Source organism: Myxine glutinosa, chromosome 2 (genome assembly GCF_964187855.1).
Source record: "Myxine glutinosa chromosome 2, kmMyxGlut1.1, whole genome shotgun sequence".
Lineage (NCBI taxonomy): Eukaryota > Metazoa > Chordata > Myxini > Myxiniformes > Myxinidae > Myxine > Myxine glutinosa.
The window spans coordinates 5,707,922-5,724,462 of record NC_136262.1 but is presented as its reverse complement, the minus strand read 5'-3'; the positions used below and the strand labels follow the sequence as shown (position 1 = coordinate 5,724,462).

At 45.9% G+C, this 16,541-nt stretch overlaps 1 protein-coding gene across 2 annotated transcripts in view; it reads right to left on the bottom strand.

Moving 5' to 3' along the window:
• Positions 1–16,541, bottom strand: part of ATR (ATR checkpoint kinase) — a 243,727-nt gene that overhangs the window by 81,650 nt on the left and 145,536 nt on the right. For both annotated transcript variants that reach the window (XM_068109426.2, XM_078772919.1), the window contains 2 exons: positions 15,099–15,263; positions 13,377–13,536 (listed from right to left, as the gene is read on the bottom strand). In XM_068109426.2, the coding sequence (XP_067965527.2) occupies positions 13,377–13,536; positions 15,099–15,263 (325 nt within the window). The remainder of the gene's footprint in view (positions 1–13,376; positions 13,537–15,098; positions 15,264–16,541) is intronic.

The window sequence follows — 16,541 nt, the reverse complement described above, 5'->3', positions numbered from 1 at the left end:
CGGGATTTTCGGGAAAGGAATTCCTGCGACAGAGTTGTCATCGCTGTGACCGATCAACCTGCGTGTCAGGTTTTTGGCGGTGGATTCCGAGGAGAATTATCGCCGGGCCGTTACGTCTCAAGAGCGGGTCGTCGGCCATTTTGACTCGCGCAGGACTTGTGCTTCGCTCACGATTTCATCTCTTTTCGACCATTTTCACCGCATTCAGATGTCAATCTGGGGTGTGTGTGTGTGACGTGGCTTTTTGAAGGTTACTTCGTCCATACCCGAGGGTGTGATCTCTCAGTCGCCTGTAGGGCGCCTTTGGATTTCCCAGTCGCCTTGAGGGCGCCTCTGTACAGCTTCGGCGGTGTGACTGTGCTTGCCATCCGCACGGGATTCTGGTCTCGATTGGACATCGTTCGGGCGATCGCTGGAGCGAATCAACTTCGTCTTGAAGCCGGGAATAAGAGACATTGGGAAATGTTCTTGTTTCACTCACTTGGAGCACAATGGGTTATATATTACAAAACTGATGGTACCATCATAGGACATATTGATTGTACTTTTGAATACTATTGTTGTTGTACTGTTATTCTTGTGTGATCTTAATACAATATTTGTTTGTGAGTAACAATTGGAGTGGCTTCTCCGTTGATCTTTGACAAACAAAATAACACATTTTTCTGCCGCGACTCCTCTCGGGGCTCGGAGGTACACTGTGACCAGGGGGTCGGGGAGGAGCACGTAACAGAAATTGGGGGCTCGTCCAATTGGCCCGGGGGCTCAAAATTGGGATCCACGTCCGGGATTAAATTCCCTGATAACATTCGTCCGGGATAGAATTCCCTAGCATTCCCAAAATTGGAATTTTTCTAACATTCCCAAATTTTTCAAATAATTTGGAAATTTTTGTGTGAAGGTTAACAGGTGCTAACTGACAGTCACCATGGTGTTTGACGCAGAACAGTTTGCGGCGTCCCCTAATGAGGCACAGTTCCAAGCGTTAAAAAAATTGGAACTCTTGATATTGGCCAGACATTTTAACTTGGAGGTCCGAGTTAATATGAAGAAAGCAGAGATGCAGACATTGGTGGTAGAATCTCTGGTGGGACAGGGAACATGGACAGAGGTAGCCTTGGATTGGTTACCCGAGGAAAAAGAAAACGTGGTGCTCCGGAAAATGGAGATGCAACTGCAGAGCCAGGAAAGGAGAGCTGCAAGAGAACTCAAGGAGAGCAAAGCAGAGGAAAGAGCAGAGGAAAGGAGAACTGCAAAGGAACTCGAGGAAAGAAGAACAGAGGAAAGGAGAGCTGAAGAGGAAAGGAGAGCTGAAGAGGAAAGGAGAGCTGAAGAAGAAAGAGGAGCAAAGGAAAGAGCAGAGGAAAGGAGAGCCGAAAGGGAGTTAAAGGAACGTGACATGGAGTATCAGAAGGAAGTTAAACTCAAGGAGCTGGAATTAATGGGAAAACGGGGAGAAGTCGTATCCATGCCGGCGGGTTCGACAACTAGTCAGAACACCTGGGATGTTGGTAGACATGTGAGGCTGGTTCCACCCTTAAATGAAAAGGAGATAGCCAAGTTTTTTTTACACTTTGAGAAAGTGGCTCAAATGCTAAAATGGCCTGTGGGGTCCTGGACTATGTTAGTGCAAAGTGTTTTTGTGGGTAAAGCTCAAGATATATTTTCGGCTTTACAGATTGACCAATGTGTAGATTATGAGAAAGTGAAGAAAGCCATTCTCAAAGCCTATGAATTGGTCCCTGAAGCTTACCGGCAAAAATTCGGGAATGCCAGGAAGATGGAGAGCGAGACCCATGCGGAGTTGGCCAGAATGAAGGAAACCATGTTTGATCGGTGGTGTGATTCGAAGGGGGTTGGGAAAGATTTCAACCTGTTGCGACAATTGATCTTGGTGGAGGAATTCAAACAGTGTGTCCACGCAGACATTAAAGTACATCTGGAGGAAAAGAAAGTACCAGAGTTGTATGAGGCAGCAACCATGGCAGATGACTATGCCTTGACACACAGGATGGGGTTCCACAAACCTAACTTCCCGCCTAGAGTTAGCCAGGGGAGTTATGGTAAATCAGGGGCGGAGAACAAATATACGTGGAGGCGGCCTAGAGATGACTGAGGACAGATCTGATACCGCGACTCTTAGGGATCAGAAGTCTACAGTTCCAAGACAGACTTATCTTCCGGGGGCTCGAGGCAGACCACGAGTTTTTCCTCCGGGCCTACTTGCGCTTTTTGCAAGAAACCTGGACAGTTGATGTCCCAATGTTATGCCCTGGAAAGGAAAAATCAGGAGCGGAGTCAGACTAGTACAACTCCGAATGCATTGGCAAATGCGAGAAATCGTCCTTGGAGGACAGTGCCTTGTGAAGGTTCCCATGCCAAATTTACGGCATCACAGAACGACCTTGTTCAAGAGGGTTACAAACCTTTTATTTCAGAGGGGTTTGTGTCACTGGATGGAAACTTGACTAACCAAAGACCTGTTAGGGTATTGATGGACACAAGAGCACATCAATCTTTGATGCTTGAGGGCATTTTGCCATTGTCAGAGAAGACGGCAACTGGTGTTAGTGTTCTTTTACAGGGAGTTGGTGGCTGTGTTAAAGCCCCACTTCATGTCATCCATTTGAAGTCTGATTTGGTGTCAGGACCGGTCACCGTAGAGTTACAAGCCACTCTCCCTGTAGAGGGAATATCTTTTGTTATCAGGAATGATTTGGCCGGTGGTCAAGTTTCTGGTAACCTGATGTTTGTTGAAAAGCCTAGCATGAAAAATAACACTGCACAGTTAGAGCAGAAGATTCCGGATATCTTTCCATCCTGTGCCACTACTCGTGCTATGGGTAGGAAGCGCTCTGAAGAGAAGAGGAAGGTACTGACGTCACGCTCTGCACAGGCACGTCTTGTCAGGTACCCAAAAACTAAGTGTCAGCACACACAAGTCAGGGATGGAGGCAATGTTGGCAAGCTCTTTGTAGGTGGACTGAACTTCAAAACAAGGGAAGTTGTTCTGGACTCTGTCTTCGGCCAATATGGACCACTCTTGGAAGTGCGGCTGATAAAAGACAGGGAGACGCAAAAGTCAAGAGGGTTTGGCTTTGTCACGTTTGAAAACACAAAGGATGCCAAAGATGCAGAAAAGGATTTGAATGGCAAGGATTTGCATGGTTGGACCTTAATAGTAGAGAAGGCAGGCCATGGGTGTCGAGGGGGCTACAGAGGAGGAAAACGTGGAGGTAGTTTCAGGGGTGGCTATGGCTCCCGGGGTGGAAGTAGTTGTGGTGGTGGCCGCAGTCGAGATTATTATGGAGGCTCCCAGAGTTACGGCAGCTCCCGAAGGGATGATTATCAGGGTAGTGGCCGAGAAGGAGATCGCTATTCACGTGACAACAGTGACAGGCGCCCCAACCGTGATTATTATGAAAGTAGGAAGAGTTTGAAGCACTGAATGCTGCGGAGCAGCCGAGCCAAGATTCCTATACGGATTAACCGTGAACTCCATGTTCCTAAAGGCGTCCATGCAGTGAATACTTCCAGGCCTCACCACCCAACCACCATGAAACCTGGCTCTCAGCTCGGCCTCCCAAAAAAGTGCTATAGATTTGCTTGACTTTGGATTTTTATTCACAACCCCTTAACCTTCATTCAAAAAAATGAAAAGTAAAAACCAGATATTGATGAGATGGAGTTTGGCTTTGCAGCAGTTCAACTTGGACATTGACATGTAAAGGGCAGGGACAATGCCGTTGCTGATGCTTTGTCCAGAGTGAACTAACTTAGGAAATCTCTGAAGGTTGTTTGAAGTTTTGTTGCTTTATTTTTGGTCAATATTGACTATCGTTGTTCACGGGAATTGATGATTTGGGTGTGAGTTTACTTTTGTTTGTTGGGAGAGTTTTGTCACACAGAAAGACAAACCGACACATAAAACATATAACATGGGGAGCGGTAGACAAGATGGGGCGAGAGGGGGAGGAACACAAACACAACATTTGAGAGCAGGGACATCGAGAGATCTGTGGGAGGGAGAGGGCTACGGGGGGGAGGCATGGGAAGGGGGGGGGGGTGGGAGAGGTATAAAACATATGGACACTGCCGGGACTTCCAGAAAAGAAGTTGGAATTTCAAACAAGGTGGATCTGGGGTGAATTAGTGGGGGTAGAAAAGATCAAGGTTTTGGATGGGGAAAGATAAGAGATGGTGGTGAACAGCTGTTTTAAAGACCTGGAGGGAGGAGTGGGTTTGAAGGGAGTGTGGGAGGTTGTTCCAGAGGCGGGAGAAAAGAGGCATGAAAGAGTGAAGATGAGTAGAGGGTCCGAGATTTCGGCAGTTTAACCATCAGAGGGTGGCTGGCAGATCTTGTGCGACCTGTAGGAATATTTGGGGGACAAAGCACAGAGAGAGCTGGGGGAGCAAGGCCGGAGAGGAGTCGGTAGAAGCCAGAAAGACCACCTACCTGTCTGCGGTGAGTGAGTGAAAGGCCCTCGGAGATAGCTTCATCACGGGAGATTCCAATGATTCTGAAAGCTTTGGTTTCAACAGCGTGAAGCCGAGCTAGGTGTGAGGCAGGAGCACCGGCCCAAAGGGGAGAACAGTATTCCATTGAGCTGCGGATGAAAGCCTTGTATGTGGTGAGGAGCTCAGGTGTGCCGAGGAAGGACTTCGCACGACGGAGGATGCCCAGTCGGCTGGCTTTGGAGGCCAGCTTGGAAATGTGGTTTTCCCAAGAAAGATCATGGCAGATAGTGAGACCCAAAAGCTTGAGCTACAGAACTTCTTGGAGAGGATTGTTGAGAAAGTTGATGGGAGGGTTCTCCAGTCGATCTTTTCGGAGAGACATAGTAAGAGTGTGAGATTTGTCAGGATTGAAAGACATGTTCCACTTGTTTGACCAGTCTGTGATTTTGTCCAGGTCTTCAGAGAGTGAGGAGGCTGCAGACTGCCGATCTGAGGGAAGAGGAATGGAACGGCAGAGAGTGGAGTCATCAGCAAAGAGATAGAGAGGATTTTCCAGAGAGTCGGAGACAACAACACACAACATGCATTTTAAAGGCCATTTTCCCTACGAGAGCGGGGGTTAGCCTTGCAGTCCCCATGACAATCTTCTCCATTTTGCCCTATTTTCTGCATCTCTCCTTGTTAACTCCCTTGCCCGCATTTCTTCTTCCACCATCTTTAGCCAAGTCTTTCTCGGTCTTCCCCGTCCTCTACTTCCTTCTACATTCATTTCCATCACTCTTCTCAACCAGTCACTTTCATCCTTCCTCAACACATGACCAAACCATCTCAACCTGTTCCTCTTCATAGCATCAATCACAGGCTCTATTCCCATCATCTTCCGCAATTCATCATTTGTCTTCCTCTCTCTCAACGATACTCCGCACATCCGTCGAACCATTCGCATTTCCACCCTTTCCAACATTCGTTGCTGCTCTACGTTCATTACCCATGTCTCGCTCCCATAAATCATAACACTTCTCACGCGTACAGCATACACCTTTCCCTTCAGCTTCAACGACACTCCCCTCATCATCAGCACGCCACTCATTTCCCGAAACTTCTTCCATGCACATCTCACTCGAGCAACCGTTGCCGAGTCTGATCCACCTTCTCCATTCAGCATGTCTCCGAGGTAGCAAAATGTTTTCACACCTTCCAGCTTCACGCCGTCTCCAAGATCCAACTCAACATTTCCTCCATCTGCAGCTCCCTCTGTGCACACCTTACATTTGAATGTAGCTGCCACACTGGTTAGTGACCCTCTCAGACCACTACATTTTTGATGAACCCACTCAGCGCACATTGTACATTGAATGGAGTTCATTCCGACAACCTTCCTGCACACAGCACATGGCCACTTCCCAGTTCTTTCCACATCACCACATGCTTTACCACTTGCCATCACCTTCGTCTTTCCTATATTCACCTTCAGACCTTTTGTCTCCATACATTCCTTCCACTTGTTCATCTTTTCCTTCAGTCCATCCATACCTTCCGCAATCAACACCAGATCATCTGCACACAACAACTCCCACGGTAAACCCTCCTTTACGTTCTGAACCAGCACCTCCATCACAGCTACAAATAGTAGTGGACTTAGTACCGACCCCTGATGCACTCCCACCTTCACCTCAAACTCACCACTGTTCCCGTCCTTCGTCCTTACAGCTGTGCGCAATATTTTGTACATTGCCATCACTACTCTGATCAACCATTCCTCCACTCCTAACTTCCTCAATGCCCATGTCAATACTTTGCGTGGAACCCTATCGAATGCTTTCTCCAGATCAACAAACCCAAGAAACAACTTCTTCCTCTTCTCCATGTACTTCTCCTGCAACTGCCTCACAATGAAAAGCGCGTCTGTCGTTCCTCTTCCTGGCATAAATCCAAACTGCATTTCATCGATCTTCACTTTCTTCCTTATCCTCCTCCCCAACACCCTTTCCAATACCTTCATTCCATGCTCCAATAACTTTATCGCTCGGTACGAGCCACACTCCAGAGGGTCACCTTTCCCCTTGTATAGAGGGACGAGGGTACTCAGTTCCCAATCCACTGGAATGCGGCCTTCTTTCATCACCAGATTACAGATCTCTGTCATTCTCTTCACACCCCAACTTCCTGCTGCCTTCTACATATCTCCCACAACTCCCGTCGGCCCTCCCGCTTTTCTACCCTTCATTGCTTTTATCCCTTCCTCAACTTCCTTCTCAGTTATCTTCTCTGCCGGTCCTAAAACTGGGTTACTCTCTATGTTGCCATCCCATTCATTCTCTGTATTCAACAGCATTTCCATATATCTTTTCCATCTTCCTTTAATTCCATCTGGGTCGACAACAATTTGTCCCACTTCATCCTTCAAGCAACTCACCCCCATCACATCACACCTCTCTTTGGCTATCTGCTTTGCAATCCTGAATACTGCTTTCTGACCCTCTTCCGAATCCAAGCGTTCTCCGAACATTTTCCTACATGCCTCCTGCGCCTTTGCTACCTCTTTCTTTGCAGCCTTCCTGGCTGCCTTATAACTTTCATGCTCTGCTGTTTCTGCTCCCGTACCCTTCGCCTTCTGCCACTCCTTGAACTTCTTCCTCTTCTCGTCAATCCTCTTTCCAACTTCATCATCCCACCACCATGTTTCCGAGTGCCTCGGTGGTCCTTCTGTCCATCCACATACCTCACCAACGGCTCCCAACAGACTAGCTTTCATTGACATCCAACCAATTTCAAGCTCAACCACATCATCCTCGACCCTACTCAGCCTCTCTTTTAATGCCTCCCTTACTGTCACCTCTTTCAACCTCCACACCTTCATTGTCGGTTGGTACTTCACCCGCCGAGCTCTCCTCGCACCTTTCACCCTTATGTCGCAGACAACCAAGTGGTGCTGTGAAACAGCCTCCCCCCCCCCCCCCCCCCCGGGATCACCTTTGTGTCCCGGAGGTGCCCCCTATCTTGCCTACGCACCATCAGGTAGTCAACGGTTGTCGTCGACCCACCTGACGTATATGTAACATTGTAACAAGCTTATTATCCTCTTTCTGGAACTGAGTATTACAAATCAACAAATCAGCTCCATCAGCAAACTCCAAAATCCTTTCACCTTCTCCATTTCTCACACCATATCCGTAACCCCCATGAACTCCCTCAAAACCATCCATACTCCTTCCCACATGTCCATTTAGGTCTCCTCCTACTACAACAACTTCCTCATCTTTCACGTTTTCCATCAGCTTATCTATCGCACAACAGAACTTGTCCTTCTCTTCATCGCTTCGACCAACCTGCGGAGCATATCCCGAGATGACGTTCACCAAGAGCTTTCCAATCATCATTTTCACCATCATCAACCTATCACTCGCTCTAGTCACACTCACCACACTGTCTACAAACTCCTCAGAAAACAGGACACCAACACCATTCACGCCCTCCAGGCACCCTTGCCACATAAACTTGTATTTCTGTCCCTGCCTACCCTTCACCGTTCTCACACCACTTCCCTTCCATCTCGTCTCTTGCACACAACATATGTCCACTCTTCTTCTGACCAATACTTCCACCACTTCTCCTGATCTCCCTGTCATTGTCCCTACATTCCATGTCCCAAACCTCAGAAACCGATCTCCACTTCGGGCTGTACCCTGCCCATATGTAGTTGTAATTGTCATGGTTCTCTTTTTGAGGCAATGTTTTTATGGCCGGATGCCCTTCCTGACGCCAACCCTCTTAGTCGTCTCTTACGACACGCAGGGATACGGTGTACCTATTCTAATCCAGGGTACACACTGGGAAACGTTGAAAACATGGAAATTCTGGGGGGGGGGGGGGGAGGGCGGCGTCAGCATCACGGCTGCGGTTTAAACATATTTAAATAATATTTAAACAAAACAATGAAAAACAATCTGGGAAAAGTCTCTAAGTGAGAACGTGGATTTGAGAAAGCAGGAGCAGAGGTGGAAGAAAAACGATATATAGGGGGCGGGGCACAAGTCGAGACGAGGAAGAGAGCGAACAAGCACGTGTCCGGGAGGAGAGAAAGAATTAATGTAGAATTTTTTTTTGTTTGTTTATTTGTTTGTTCTGTTTTCAAAACGCTGGACAAAGGGTAAGATGTTCGTGAGAGGTAGGGGGAAGACAAGAAAATCAAAGAAACAAGCGTATACTATGAAGGAAAGAACCCATATTCACAAAACACTGACGGGGGGGGGGGGGGGGGGGAGGGAGCCTGGAGAGACCAGGCCGTACACGAGGCACGAACAAAAAAAACGACTAATTACACACAAATTTGCAACAACAACAAGACCAAAACCAAATAGAAACACACAATAACATACACAACAAAATACCCAGCGGAAATTTGACAAAGACACGAACGGGAGAACACTCAAACTTTGATGCCGTCGGAAAGTCGGAGAGATCATTGATAAAGACCAGAAAAAGCACAGGGCCCAGAACACTGCCTTGGGGAACTCCAGCCTGAACAGGAAGGGGAGATGAGAGAAATCCATTCAGGGCCACACGTTGTCTACGACCAGAGAGGAAGTCCGCAAGCCATGCATGGAGATTTCCATGGATACCATAGGAGGAGAGTTTGGTGAGCAGAGCTGGGTGCCAGACCGTATCGAAGGCACGTGATACGTCAAGGGAGACGGCTCTGATTTCCTGTTTGGCATTAAGGACCTCCATCCATTGTTGAGACAGCAGAAGCAGCATGTCCAGAGTAGAATGACCTGGTCTGAATCCAAATTGATGATCGGAGATCAAGCCATTGGAGAAGAGGAAGGATTTGATATCCGAAGCAATGATGGATTCCATGACTTTGCTGATAATTGGGAGCAGGCTGATTGGTCTGTCGTTGCAAGGATCTGTTTTTGCACCTTTTTTGTGTAAAGCGGTAATGTTTGCTGATTTCCAGGATGCTGGCAGATGACCTTGAGCAAAAGAGAGGGTGAAAAGAACAGAGAGAGGGTGAGATAGAGCGGCAGAGCAGGATTTTAGGACCCGTGGGCTGATGTCGTCTGGTCCAGTTGCAGAATCAGAGTCGAGGTTTGACAAAAACTTCTCCAGCTTGTCAGGAGAGAAGGACACAGAGTCCAGGAGCAGTTGGGTTCGACTGGGTACGGTGGGAACAGAGAGAGATGGGTTTGGGACACAGGATTTTGAGGCAAACACAGAGTTGAGGCATTCGGCTTTGTCACATGCGGTGTCAACTGTGTAGCCATTTGAGGTAAGGGAGGGGATGGAGGTGGAACAAACACCAGGAACGGATTTGACCAGACGCCACCAGGATTTGGAGGAAGGAGACCGGTTTGAGAGTTCATTCTTGAGTGTGGAGAGATAGTGCTTCCTGGCGCTCCTGAGGGTAGACACACACTTGTTCCGAGCTTGGTGGAAGGAACTGAGATTGCCTTCAGTTGGATTAGCCTTCCAAGAGGCAAAGGCAAGTTGTTTCAGGGCAACTGCCTCACCACAAGATTCAGTGTACCATGGACGGGAGGAAGGGTAAGACAACTGAAAACTTTGGTCAGAATCCCATCACTGGTTCACAAGTTATGGCGGTAACAGGATTTTTTTTTACATAACATGACTTCTGACCTTTGGCATTGTGAGCCCAAAATCTAATCAGTTCATCTTTACCTCATTATACATTTGTGCACCAAGTTTGACGAAGATCCCTTCAGTCATTCTCAAGTTATTGCGGTAAAGAAAACCTATCACGGACGGATGGACAACCTGAAAACATAATGCCTCTGGCGACTTCGTCGGCAGAGCATAAAAAAGCCCACCTTCAATCCCATTTGAGGTATGCAGAAAACCACTCCGGAGATTCTGATGCCAAGTAGAAAACTGTTTTGTGGTCGGACGAAACAAAGATGGAACTTTTTGACCTAAATGCAAAAGGTTATGTTTGGCGCAAACCCAACACGGCACATAACCCAAAGAACACCATCCCTTCTGTGAAGCATGTTGGTGGCAGCATCATGTTATGGGGATGTTTCTCATCAGCAAGGACTGGGGTACTTTTCGTGTAGAAGGGAAAATGGATGGTGCAAAATACAGAAAAATCCTAGAGAAAAACCTGCTGCCCTCTGCAAGAAAGCTGAAATTGGGACGGAAGTTCACCTTTCAGCATGACAACGACCGGAAGCACACAGCCAATCCTACACTGGAGGGGTTCAGGAACAAAAAATAAATGTCCTTGAGTGCCCAATCAGGCCCAATCAGAGCCCAGACCTAAATCCAATCGAAAAACTGTGGCATGACTTGAAGATTGCTGTCCATCAACGCTCCCCATGCAACTTGAATGGGCAAATATTGCCCAATCAAAGTGTGTAAAGTTGGTACAGACTTATCCCAGCAGACTCACAGCTGTAATTGCTGTCAAAGGTGCTTCCACCAAGTATCAACTCAGGGGGGTGGACACTTATCCAACCAACCAAGATAATCTAGTTTTGTACGTTTTATTACTTTTCTGAAATTTGTTTTTCACTTGGAAGTTGTGGGTTACGATGTGTAAATGAAGGTGGAAAAAGTCTGATTTAATCCAATTTAATGCCAGGCTATAGGGCAACAAAAGGTGAAAAATTTGAAAGGGGGTGTATACGTTTTACAGGCACTGTATAGAGGCTTTCAGTTTTTCCAAGATGGCGCCCTACCACATGACCTATGAGGTCATAATCATCAAAAAGTATCTGCATGAGTAGGTGCATACTATGGTGAAACTTTTGTGTCAATTGGACCAATGGTTGCCGATAAAAATGAATTCAAAAGGGAATAAATCCGCTAAGAAATGCGGAAATCATACAGACTAATAATAATAATAAACAGAACAAAAACAATAGGTATCCACCACGCAAGGATTGGATCCCTAATTAAAGAGCTCTTCAGACTATTCAAAACAATTTCAGATTGGTTTTTAAAATGTGAATGAAATGTAAATGAGACGAGTAGGAAACCTTTTCCTCAACACTATTTCGACCTTGTGACACAACAAGCTGCTTTTAAATACAGCATTACTATTACTAAAGAACTGAACAACGTAATCACAAGTTGTGAATGCCTTAACCTCAAGAACCCTGAACTCTTTGGACTTTCGGCTCCCCCACCCTGGGTTCCCTGAGAAAAAAGTTTGAAATTTTTATTTGTTTTCTGGCTTTAAAAATGTTTTTCTAGCCCTGTAATTACAAATCTATATTATAAAACAGAAGTGTCTGTCTGTCCATCCCCAAACTACCCGCTCAGTTTTGGGGCTAGCTCTGCCAAACCTTCTGTGGAACGTTTTGGGGTCCCAGTGGATGTTGTAAGGTAGGTAAGAGGTTTCATAAGTTCCTCAATAAAATTATGATTTTGAAATTGACTCTATGCGGACCTGCCATGAATCCGGAAGTGAACAGATGACAATGAGCTGGTTTGATAACTTCTCAATACAATCGTGATTTAACACAGTATTTTGTTATAGTATTCATTTATGATTGGACAAGCAGGCAGAGATCCCTCGGGAGCGGGAGCAGGCAGAGAGAGCGAGCACACAGGGATCGGCGTCCGCTCCACATAGCACCAGAGTCCACGAGCTGCAACCGCCTTTCGCCACAAAGGTCGAAACCAAGAGCGAGGACAACTGTGTCCGCTTGTCGTCAAAACCCGGGAGCCAGAGAAGAATACGCGACTGTGCACAATGGGAACCCAGCGCAAGAGATCCAAATCTTCCCCATCACCCATCCCTTTCAAATCTTCCTCCCTGCCCCTCCATACAAATCCTCCCCATCACCCATCCCTTTCAAATCTCCTCCCTTCCCCCTTCCCTCCTAAACTCCCCCCATACCCCTCCCCTCCTAGACTCCCTGGTGTTGGGCTAGCGGCTAGGGTGCCGGCTTAGGATCCTAGGATCCTGGGTTCGAATCTCGGTCGATCGCCGAATTAACGCCAGGGGGGTTGACTCAGCCTGTCATCCTTCCGAGGTCGGCAAATTGAGTACCAGTTCACTGGTAATTCCCTGTTTGTCGTTGAAGACGGCAAAAAGGGTTGGCGTCAGGAAGGGCATCCGGCCGTAAAACATTGCTTCAAAAAGGGGACCAAAAAACAACAACTACCACGGTCCTCGAAAAGGCCAACCCCCGCGAAAAATGGCCTCTAAACGGTGGTTTATTCATTTATGATTGGAATGATGCTGTTTGGAATGAAAATAGAGATATTGAGTTCAAATATGAATGAGGAAATGACGTGAGGATTTCTACTTTATAACCGTGACATTCGCGGATTCGCCACATGCAGATTCGCCATTGACTGGGTATAGAAACATTCACATGGGCACGTTTTTTGTGCAAGTCCTTCACGAACCGGCTGCCAATGCCTGACATTCGACTGAAGGTGGCACAGGTATGTGGAATTTATTGGTTCCATGGTTTAGCATTCACCATTTCCGCATCGTTTGTTTGCTTTTGGCTTCCCAACCGTGTATAGCACGGGTACCTCGCCAGTAAATTATATGTTGAATCATAGACCGTTTTACTTTCTTCTTTTTTGTTTATCGTCGATACTCTACTTTGTGGTGCCAATCAAACAAACCAGCAGTTATTGCCTGGCTTTCCGATACACAAGAATTCTCCACAAAAACCTCCCTCTCACTTCCTAAACAATTGCAGCGACATAGACCGAAGAATAGGTGTAATATAAAGGAGCTGCTAATTGCTCAGGAAGTTGCTCGTGATATGTTTGTAAGCAAAAGAAAAATCAGCCTGAGACCATGTATAAAACAAGCTCCATTACGAGCCTCAGACCACGAAAAATAAATAAATAAATAAATAAATAAATAATGGGGCAGCCAATACAGCGGCCGCCAGGGTTTAGACTTTAGAGGATTAAGCAAAAGTAACCTGGCTCCAGAGACCCTTGGCCTTTTCAAGTGCAAGACCAGCAAGACGTGCATCTTGAGCATTCAACAAGGCATTGTAGGCAGTCTGATGATGGCCTGCTTTCCTTGCCATCCGTGCACTCTGCAGCCAACACTCTCCCACAGTACTCCGTACATCTGCCCTGAAAAAGCACATACTCGTATTCCACTTTACATCTTCTTTCTACCTCTGCCTTACCCAAAATGCAATTGGATGGTTTCTGAAAAACAGTTTCTACATCAAGAATGACAAATCTACTAAGCATGTGATCTGACACAACCCCTCCCCCCCTACCTCCAAAAGTCTCAACCTCCCCCTCCCAAAGTCTCAGCAATCTCTGCTCTCCCCCACTCTGAACCTCAACTCTGTCCTCTCCTCCTCCCTCCCCTGTCGTCTTTTTCCGCTCATTCCTACATCTCAAAATGTTGTGGTCAAAAACTTACATGTATGTCTGTTTTTGAACCGGATATCTCAAAAAGTTGTGGATGATTCGGCTCAAAATGAGGGGAGAGTTTGTGTATGTGACAAGGATGAAATGATTCAATTTCGGTGAAGATCCAGATCTGGATCAGAGAATTTTTAATTGATTCTTCACCATTGAGTGATAGGACAAAAACTGATATTTATCACAATATCTCAAAAAGTTATGGACGGGTTTGAGCTAAACTTGAAGGGCAGATTGTGTGTGTGACAAGGACAAATCGATTCAATTTTGGTGAAGATCCGAATACAGATCCTTTTAAATTTTGAAGTGATGGCACTTCCCCCAAGCTCAGTGGCTGTGTTAAGTGTTTGTCTCGTCGATATGTCGTGTGTGTGTGTGTGTGTGTGTGTGCGTGTGCGTGTGCGTGTGCGTGTGCGTGTGCTTTACATCAAGGGAATTAACGAATAGGAAAAAAGGAAAGGGAAGAGGGGAGCAAACACTGAAATTAGAAACAAGATAATGAAATATTGGTTCGGAATGAAACAACATCGCACTCGACTTTCACACAGCCATTGAGCTTGGGGAAGTGGCGTCACTTCCCAAATCACTCTGGGTACGAGCGACATGATCTGAACAACGTCGCTTTTATCCTCAGACTCAGCGATAGAATTAGAATTTCCTCTTCCCGATGGTTGTTTGGTCGTGTTCTATCCTCTACATGCCGAATATCAAGCAAGGAAGCAGCAGGTACCATTTTAAAGTCTATTTGGCATGACCTTTGTTTGTTGAACTTTTTTCTTGGCTCTAGAAATATTTGGTGGCAATGGAATAATTATTGTAAGGAACAAAGTCAGGACAAAGAATGAAATTAGCAGAAGGAAAAACAGAAGAGTCATGAAAAGTAGCCTTGATTACTTTTGATTGGATAACTTTCACCTTTTCAAAAATTATTTTTTGATTATCGATTTTTATGATTTACAATCGCACTTAGCAACTCTCCAGAACTCCTCTTGGGTCACATACTCTCCCACTGAATCTGTCCTTGTGTACCACATGCAATGTTATTACTGTTAAAATCTGTCGAAAACCCCTTTTATAATGCAGAACAAGTCTTGGCAGGGAATGGGAGGCGAGAAGAGGAAGGTGGAGTGAAGGAGCTGAAGTTTTTGAAAATGGAAAAGAGGAGATTGACAATCGTTTAGATTGAAACAAGAAAACCGAGTTAATAAAGATAAAATGGATGAGCAATGATCTTGCGACTTGGAGAAAGCGAGACTTACTGCTCCCCTGAGAGACCCAATAGAGCACGGCGTAGCTCGAGGATTGGTTCTCGAACACGAAACGAGTTCTGTGTGACATCCAGCCGAGCTTGCCAATGAAAGTTTGACTTTCTCACATCCAGCATCCCCAACACTGTGTGCTCTAGATCACACAGCATGTGCATTCTGAAATGACAATACATGGAAATTATTCAATGTCAATGCAATAAATTATAATTTAAATAATTACTGCTGACTATTTTCATTTCTAAAATACGTCAATCAATTAATAGAGTTTATTGTCATATATATATATATATATCCCTGGTGTTGGGCTAGCGGCTAGGGTGCCAGCTTAGGATCCTAGGATCCTGGGTTCGAATCCCGGTCGATCGCTGAATTAACACCAGGGGGGTTGACTCAGCCTGTCATCCTTCCGAGGTCGGCTAATTGAGTACCAGTTCACTGGTAATTCCCTGCTTGTCGTAAAAGGCGACAAAAAGGGTTGGCGGCAGGAAGGGCATCCGGCCATAAAACATTGCTTCAAAAAGGGGACCAAAAAACAACAACCACGGTCCCCGAAAAAGGCCAACCCCCGCTTGCGGGGTAAAAAAAAATGGCCTCTAAAGGTGGTTTTTTTATTGTTGTGTGTGTGTGTGTGTGTGTGTGTGTGTGTGTGTGTGTGTGTGTGTGTGTGTGCGTGTTGCGCATACAATGGGAAGTACTTTGACAGTGCTTCCTTCAAAATAACAGTGAATAAGAAATCGATTCATTGTGACAAGTGTCGAGAGCACTAAACCAACATTTTTGTGATTAAATAAGTGGCATGGTTTAAAATACCCATAACCATTCTGCAGATGCTCATACAAAAGGTTTAGACTTTGATTCATTGAGGGTGTGGATTGCAGTACGATGAAAGTTGTGCAAGCGATTACAGTTTGTCTTGAGGGAACGATAACGTTTACCCGAATGTTTACCGAACGGAGAAGTTCAAAAATGTTGCGTGATGGGTGGAACTCATGTTGGATGATAGCTTCCGCTCTTTTTGCTACTCGACTGGAATATATGTTCTCGATGGAAGGCAGATCACACCCAATAAATTTACAAACAGTCTTTACTATCCTATTGAGTCGGGATCGGTCGTCCCGCGTCGAGCTACCATACCAAGCGCTGAAAGGAGGTGTCAGATCACGACCGGATATAACTTGATCAACACAGGACGTTCAATACCAAAACTTTTCAACCTTTAAGAACAACCATTGCTGACCTTCTTCACACAGTGATTGGTGTTTACCTCCCACTTAAGATCACCGGATAGATGTATGCCTAAATATTTCAAAGAAGTGACAATCTCAACTTCAGCAGTGTCTGAAAAAAAAAAAAACGTTTCTTTAATCATCGCTCAATTTTGCCAACATATAATACGAAGATGTTTTTGCATCATAATAGTGTACTTAAGTTGAG